The sequence below is a fragment of the Anarrhichthys ocellatus genome, unplaced genomic scaffold (assembly GCF_004355925.1).
Source record: "Anarrhichthys ocellatus isolate YVR2014 unplaced genomic scaffold, GSC_Weel_1.0 scaffold13, whole genome shotgun sequence".
NCBI classification, from domain to species: Eukaryota; Metazoa; Chordata; class Actinopteri; order Perciformes; family Anarhichadidae; genus Anarrhichthys; species Anarrhichthys ocellatus.
The window spans coordinates 5,888,315-5,896,838 of record NW_022280043.1 but is presented as its reverse complement, the minus strand read 5'-3'; the positions used below and the strand labels follow the sequence as shown (position 1 = coordinate 5,896,838).

General features: G+C 46.1%; 1 protein-coding gene across 2 annotated transcripts; it reads left to right on the top strand.

Annotated features, from left to right (window-relative positions):
- Window positions 1-329: 329 nt before the first annotated feature.
- Window positions 330-7,672, top strand: pianp (PILR alpha associated neural protein). Of its 2 annotated transcripts, none has more exons than XM_031852808.1 (6): window positions 330-356; window positions 866-922; window positions 1,122-1,528; window positions 1,728-1,998; window positions 5,284-5,430; window positions 6,080-7,672. In XM_031852808.1, exons 2-6 carry the CDS (start codon window positions 912-914, stop codon window positions 6,099-6,101), a joined length of 858 nt encoding a protein of 285 aa, XP_031708668.1. In that variant the 5' UTR covers window positions 330-356; window positions 866-911; the 3' UTR covers window positions 6,102-7,672. The 2 variants fall into 2 exon arrangements, with proteins under 2 accessions (XP_031708668.1, XP_031708669.1); XM_031852809.1 differs by having other exon boundaries at window positions 1,920-1,998; window positions 6,080-7,671.
- Window positions 7,673-8,524: the final 852 nt, after the last annotated feature.

The window sequence follows — 8,524 nt, the reverse complement described above, 5'->3', positions numbered from 1 at the left end:
CTGTTTTTGTAAACATAATTGAAGAGTTTTTTTGTTAACCTCCCGCCTCTAAAATGAGCTTACCAGTATCGTTCTCGGTATCATTTCTTTTCGCCTCGTCAAATTAATTTCTTTTCCTCTGCGTCCATTTAATTGAACCAGTTTTTTTTTTTTAAAGACATAATTAGCATTTAAATCTCTCTCCCACAGTCTCTTTCCCTCCCTACATCGCTCTCTCTCTCTCCCCTCTCTTACTCGAGCAGACTCTACATGTCTCAGTCGCTAAGGCAACCGATGCTTTTTTTTTCTCAGTTGCTCTCTGTATCTCCCCCTTTCCCTCTGTCTCCCTCTCTCATTCCCTCTCTTCACTGCCAAAGGTAGGCATGATAACTGATATGTGTCGGAGTGCGTGTGTGTTTGTGTTCGTCTCCCGGTGTGCTCGTGTGTCTCTTAAGTGACATTTCTGTGGCATTTAGGCAGCAGTTCTTGATAGGAAGTTGCCTTTCTCCACACAAAGTGCCACATAAGAGTATTGGCTCCATGCATGACGCTTCTAATGGTGATTAATGTGCTGTGCTCAGGTGTGTGCACTGTAAATGTGTGTGAGAGAGCAGAACGGACAATGAGTATGTACTTCTGGGTGTTTTTTGAATGCAGATGTGGATTCTGTTCGAACATGTGGCGCATAATTGAGCGTATCATTTAAAAGCCCAGGGGAGTCTGAATGCTTTTTTTATTTTTTAAAGATGACAGAGTTGGCTTTCTGCCAATACTCTGGTGTCTACATGTTTTTTATCTGGCAACATAAAAGAAGAAAAAAAGCTGGACCCTCCTCCTCTCCCTCTCTCTCTCTCTCCCTCTCTTGCCCCTCTGTCCTATCTTACAGAGAGAGATGATCGGAGGAGCGGAGTCTCAGTGAACAGAGCGAAGCGATGGAGAGATGGTAAGATGATAGTACCTGAGGTGAAGGAGCGATGTATGTGGTGCTGATGCATAAAATGTCATTCTGAGTGATGGCCGGCATAAGAATCAATGTCTGAGCTGATGAGGTCGTGCAGGACGCCTGTGGACAATACATTTTCTTAGATAACTTCTCTGTCACTCCACCACCTCTCATTGTTTCTCCTCCACTTCCCTTCCAGCTCCATCTCTCCTGTCGCACGACTGACTGCCCTCCGCTGCCTCGTCTCCATCCTCCTGGTTGCTCTGGTGACACAGCCCTCCACCTGTAACCGTGACAATAGTGAGGGCGAGGAGCAGGCGGACGCCCTGTCGGTCCAGCTGTCCGTCACAGCCCAGGTCACACCCACCCCTCTGTGGGCGGTGGTCTGGGGTCCCACGCAGCCTCTGGAGGATGAGACCTATCACTTCCTTTCCAGCCAGGAAACTGACCCCCTGCACCAGCATGGGAATCAGCAGGAGGCCAGCAGCACCAAGTCAAACTGGCCTGCAAGCATGCAGCCCCGAGAGGAGGCACCGCTGGAGTCTAAGGACCTGGAGGGAGTGGAGGACGGAGGGACGGCGGCGGAGGAGACGGAGCCTGAGGAAGGTGGGCATCAGGAGATGCACATGAAGGATTTCTAAATAAAGATAGCCATGAGCTGAAGCCCATGTGAACACACACACACACACACACACACATACCGCAAGTCCTCCAGGGAATTAGCTGTCACCAGTGTGAGGGCTGCTGTGTGCTGCCGGCTGTGTCTGTGGCGGGGGATGCCTAATAAAGTTCTCATCACTCACAGGAGGAATTGGCCGCTGTCACAATGCAAGATACAAGACGTCACCGGATTTGTGTTGTAGTTGGAGGACGGCGTCTCGCACATTCAATATCATGTTTCAGCTGGCTTTATTGGTCTCTTCTTCTGTTCTGGATACAATTATCCATGGTCATGGTCTGAGATTGGTAATTGCACGAGTGTGTGTGTGTGTTACAGTGGACCCTCAGTTCTACGTCACCGTGACCATCTCCTCGCTGCTCATCCTGACGGCAGTCATCATTACAGCCAAACTCTGGTAGGAATCTCCAAAATATTGTGTGTGTGTGTGTGTGTCCATGTGTCCACATAAATATGACATGGGCATTGCTGAATAAGAGTGAATGATTAGTAATCTTTCCCTGTATGAGACACCTCTCCTCGGTAGTAAGAGAGCAGCTCTGGTTCTCCTGATTCAAAGGGTTTTTTTCATAGTAAATATGTGGATTAGAAAATGTATCATTCAAAGAACACACACAGCGAGGTGCAGTCCAGTTTGAGCTTCAACACAAGATGTCTCCCTTAATATTACGGCATTTTGTATTTCTAAATTGGGTACTTTAAGACCGAGAGAATGAGGTTAGATTAGGTGCTTTTCAATCTGGTCGAATTTGTTGCTTTTCATCTTGTTAATTGCGTGATAATTGTACTTCTTTAGTATTCAAACGATCTTAAGGGGACTAATCACTCTTTTCTTGACTTGATTAGAATCCGTAGAGACATCCAAACACTAAAGAGGAGTCACAGGTAGACATAGCTTAGTTTTGAGTGGTAAAATGTTTTGGGAACAGCTGATTTGGAGATTAGTTAAGGCTCTGCAGAACTGTTGAGAGATTGAAGTATACCCTGTTTTGAAAAATGGAGCTTAAAGAGTTTAGAATTTGTTATTTTGTACTGGAAAATTGGAGACTTGCCCCTTTCTACCCACTGATGGGTCAAGATAAACATTAATGAATTGTGCCAGATGTGTAGGGATTTAGGAAGAGGCCAGATGAGACTTTGATAGTTGCAGATGTGTTTGCAAGTGCACGTTGGTCTGTCTGTCATGTCTGTCATGCGCCTCCACGATTACGTAATGTGTCTACGTATTCCTCCCTCAAGTGAGAGCTGAGTAATAGCTAACTAACGACTTTATTAACAACACTTGTGTTCCTGACAGTCACAGTTGGCACAGTTGTGTCATTTGGTTCCATTAGAGTTGCAATGATTAAACATTCTCTATAACCAGTAGGATGGAACTGGAAACAAAAACAGATCTGTTGCTTTACAGGCTTGAGCAATAGCAATGGCCTCCTGGAGCATTGTAAGGCAAGGTGGGGGTTCTGTGTACGTTACCTTTTCAGGCCTCGTAAGGAAGAGCTTGCTGCACACATGGTCATTAGCTGTAAATGGGGAGTCATCTATGCGATGTAGTGGAGCACTTCCACGCTTTGCTGATCAAACCAATAACACCTAGTTCATTTGACCACTGGGACTCCTCTCTCCATCTCTTCACACATCTCACACTCTTTTTTCTGTCCATCTTTTCTCACCCAGTTATACTTTTACTCTCCTCCTTACTGTAATTCTCGTGTCTGCTCATCTTACCCACAGATCTATTGCAACATGACTTTTTCATTTCATTGCCTGAATCCATAAAATTAGCTCTCCTTCACATCATGTTTTCATACTCTTAAAGGGAAAGTTCACATTTTTCCTCTTACTTGTTTTGCTATTTCTCAATCTAGATTGTTTTTGGTGTGAGCTGCCTAGTTTTAGAGGTATCAGCCGTAGAGATGTCTGCCTTCTCTCTATAATGGTATATATCAAAATATAATACATTTGAAAAACTCAACAGTAATGTCTCTCTCTGAGAAATGTGACGCAGATAATCCACAGACCTTGTTGTGAGCGGTTTCAAGTAGGAACTATTTTTATTAACAATATAGACTGATAAATAGCACGACAGGCAAGGAGAAAAATAAATTGTTCCTTTAAAATCTGTTTTGCTCCCACACTCCTACATTATCTCCGCTTGCTCTCATTCTAACCATCACTCCCTCCTCCCACTTGGCCCTCCTTTCCCTTCACCCCCCCCCAGGTTGTTTTTTTCTGTCTCTGAATACCTGTATTTCCCTTCTTCCTACAGGTTCTTCGCTTAGTTCCAGTTATCACCTCGCCTTGCTCTAACGCTGCCTGTCTTTGCACAGCTGGTACACCTCTTATCTCCCTCACCAGTCTCCTATCTCTCCCAGCACTGCCAGTCCTACTGCTGATCCACAGATAATCCTCCAGCTTGCTGTGAGCTGATACACGATAAACCCCCTTTTCTCTCTGTTCCGGAGACTTGCCTTCGCTGTTGTTTCGATAACTTACTTCAGCGGCCCCCGCCGTGGAGGAAAGCCCCACGATGCTGGTGGATCCAAAGTGGCCCTACAAAAGTGAGAATTGCTGAGATTCGAGGCTGGAGACATGGCAGCGGCCCTTCTCTATAGACTGGCTAGTGCTTCAGTGTCATAAATGTGTAAATAACGCCATGTGTTAGAAGGAGAGAGTGCCGCGACATGAACGGGAGAGGGGGTACAGATGGACTGAAATGATAGCCTATAGTGGAAATTGGCCACCGTCCAGTTCATTATGATTATGGAAGAGCGGCATATGTGCTCAGTGATTTTCCCAGCCCTAAAATCGTGAGTGTGGCTAATGTTATCAAGCGTGACGATGTGTGTGTGTGTGTGTGTGTGTGTGTGTGCGTGTGTGCGTGTGTGCATGTGCATGTAGGGAGAGAGGAGTCAGCCAGAACACGTGTTACTGAGGGAAGATGAGGGTGCAGCTTTTATGGCTGCAAGAACAGCTTTGTTGTGCGTCTAAGTATTCTTAAGAGTGTGAACTTGTGGCTCTCTGTTGTCACCTTCCTCACTGAAGTAATGGCACGCCACCTCTGTGATGCGTCACCCCTCTGTCCATTCCTTAACCTTGTTGCATCCTTTCCTCACCTCACCCCTCCTGACTCCCTCTCTCCGCCATCCCACAGTGCCGGTCTCCTTCCCCCATTTCTCCCCCTCCCTCTACCCTCAGCTGACAGCGTTTTAATGAGTCCGATGAGTGCACTAATTCTCTCACACAGTGGCAGAGTAATGTGTTCGCTGATGCTAAATGTCTCGGCTGTTCTTGATGGTCTCTGACTCTGTTTCTCTGTCTCTCCCCCCTCTGTCTTTTCTCTTTATTCTGCTGTTTTTATCTGTGTCTCTGTCCGTCTCCCTTAATTCCACCCTTCTCTATAATTTCCTGCTCCCTGTCTCTTCCTCCCTAACCTTCTTCCTCCGTTATCTGTCTCTCTAAAACTCCAACTTTCTTTGAGTCATTTAATCTTGGCTTCTATTCCTGTCCCTCTTCTTCTTGGTCTCTTTTTTCTATAATTCACATCTTTTTCTTTTTCCATCCTTCCGTCTGCATTTCTCTTCTATTTCCCCCTCCATCCCTATTCCACGAGTCTCCCCCAATTTCTCTCCTCCCTCCATCCACTCTCCTCATCTTCCCCATCTGTGTCATCTCTGTCTCCCAGTTACGATCGCAGCTGTTTCCAGCATCCACCCCCTCTTTCCCGTGGCGTGGCCCCCCCACTCTCCCTCGCGCTCCCTCGCTCCCTCGCTTCGGAGGACAGCCGGCAGACGTTGCACAGCACCTCCTCCTCCTTCACCGACAGGGAGAGGTAATGAGTCGCCTCACCAGCTCTGCACAGTCTCGAGTGTGTGTGTCTTAAGTCTATGAGTCCGATGTGCATGTTTGAGTTTCTGTGCACCTCTAGATTCAAGTTTGCTTCTTTGTGTATGTGTGTGTCCAGCAGCATTATTACTTCTCTTGTTTTAAAAGGATGTACATGGAGTATAAATGGGCAGTAGTGGTACTCTCTGAGGAGTATTCAGGCCTGGAGTGTTGGTACTGCTGTAAGATGTATCAGTGTGTTAAACTCCCTCTACGGATGAGTCATAGTGGGCCCCAGCCGTCGTCCATGAAATGAAGCTTTTATTTGAGGGTATTCAAAGTTAATCTCAATCAGGATAATTATAGTGCTATACTCCCTTCCTTACTTCCTCCCCCCCCATAAGCTTTTCCTCCACCGTCCTCCTCTTCCTCCTTCTCTTCCGCCTCTTCTCCTCGCCGCCCTCTCAGTCCCCTGCGATGCAGCTTTCCGTTTGGGTGTACACCAATTTTCCAGCTTCAGGCCTCCCTGCTCCTCTTCTCTGCTCCCTCTTCTCCCATCCTCAGAGTTCCCAAAGCTTCCCCACAACCCTCCCCTTCTCCTTTTTGTCTCTTTTGTTTTCTCTCACTCTTCTTCTCTCTGTCTCTTGCTGTGTCAGGATCCCAGTTGTGAACCTCTGAGGTGACTGTTTTTCCATATGGTAAACATTGCTTGCGGGCCTGAAGAGGAACATCAACGTGACCAGAGGGTGTGCCCGCAGCACCGCTTATCTTCTCTGAAACTGTGAAATGAATCCAGGTTTCCCAGGTATCCAGCCATCACAAAACTCCTGGGCTTCCCTGAGGTCTGAAAACCCAAACACATCTCCCTGCTGCTCCCTCCTCCCTTCCTTCCTTACTTCCTCTGTGCTTGGTATAAATTTATTTCATGTGGCTCATGCGTCATTGTAACCTGCTCCCTGTTTTCCATCCCCTGTATGGCCCCGAGCTCTGCCAAGCCAACCAACTGTTCTGCGCTTCGACCCGCCATGACTAATTCACAAACAACCAGTTTAGCAGACCTGCAACATCCCATTACATCTGAAATGTATTACCTGTGCCTCCGCAACCGTTTCCAGTGATTCGGCTGCACTCTTGAAGCTGTTCAGTATTCATTCTAATCCAGCGGACTGTTCTTTCTTGAAATGACACTCAAATTCAGTTTAGTTCAGCAGGCTTGTATCTGGTTCGCAAATGGTTAAAAAGCCATTCTCAGCATCTCCAAACACTGAACGGGGTATTTCACAAAGCTGTTTGTCACGGCTGTAGCCAACAGGCAATGTGTTTAACATGTCACGCTCCAAAAACTGCTGTTTATTCCCCGCTTTGGGCGCCTGGAATGCAAATAGTGTGGCTTTTCCCCTCTGCAGTGTGTAGAGGAGAATGTGTTCTTTTAGTTTTTTCCCATGATTTGTTTTGTTAATTATCTGGCTGACGTTCACCTCTTTGTCGAGCCTTTGTGAGCACCCTCTGTTCCTGCTGGACTGTGTTAGAGGTGTGTTAAGCATATAGTGCTTCCAGTGGCGGAGATAAAATATTCAGAGCGGGAATGGATAGAGGCATTAGTGTTGAAAACCAATGATTCCCAAAAGGTTTTGGATGGTGCGCAACAAAGACAGATTTATGTTGTCATGGAAATGAGCATCTGTGAACTGTACGTGTGATCAAAGGACTGATGTTACCACGAAGAGGATTCCTTTCCCCCACCTGACAGCCAAGTATCTCAATCTGGAAGACAAAACCACTGTAATTTCCCTTCGTATCACTTTTCAAGTCCCCGTATATCAACTGTCTTGGGTGCACCAAAGGAAAGCAGTACATCAAGGAGCATCATTTCTGTCTCGCCAATGAATCTGCATGTACACAGTAAGAACAACCTGTGAGAGAGTATATCTTCAAATCTATTATTTATAAATGTCTATTTTATCTATCAGTGAGTGATGTCTCATCGAACCTTTCAAAGCCAAATGTCAGTTTGTGTTTGCCAACTTTTCTAAGCAGCTTTGAGACATATACCCCCCCCCCCCACACACACTTACACATATTCCCACCACAGACATAGTGCTGGTGACATCATGCGTGGCTCGTGCTACCCTCCAGATATCTAGTCTTGTGAATTTTAGTAGCATTCCTGTAGAAATGTGGTCTTTCTGTACCATGGAAGTTCAATAAAGACTCAACACTGGCATTTTAGCTCCGCGTCTATCTGTTTATTTCTATGCATGTTGAATGAATTCCCCTGGGAGCTGTGTGATCTGCAATGCTTTATGGGAAGGACAAAGCTTACAATGTGCTTTTTAATAGCTACCGCTGTATCCTAATCTTTTTCTCCCTGAAGTGAACATTTAGTCCATGGGCTTGGCATTAAAAAGTACTGCATGTGCCAATCATGTCGAAGAAGGGGGGCGAAGAATAAGGCGGCCGCTTGTGTCTGAAGCTTTTCCTTATCTCCTCACCTCATATGGGTTCCTCTCGCTTCAGAAAGATTAACAGCATGCAAAGCAAGAATTCCCTCTGTGTACAGTTTTTCAAACGAATGTCAATAAAATCAAGGCAGGCTCCAGAGGAGAAGTGCCATTCGCGTCCATTGAGATTCTCCACCAGCTACTGTTTCCATCTCCTCTGGGCATTTTACTGATCAATCAAACTAATTGATTGCCTTTGTTCCACTCTGAAATTTTAATGACCGTCTAGTGATGAGACACATACTGTACCAGCAGACGCTGCAGAAATCTGTAACGGCGGCAGACAAACAACAAACACTAACGCAGAAGTTAGGTGTGAACTCACATATGCCGAGTCATCGCTCACATGCTTTATAATAAACACACACGACTCAACTGCCACGTTCTCTCAACGCGACACGTGGGCCAGCTCACCCTCTGTCACTACCAAACACGTGAGAGGTGAACAGCTGTTAGAAATCACAGCTTCAATCTGTGAACCAATGAAGCTCAATCACACCGGCTGGAATTAACGCCACTATTTATAGAGGTGGGGCGGATTTTGTAGAGAAATATGCAGGGTTAAATGAAGCAGGACCATAATTTCCCTGTCGTCTATTC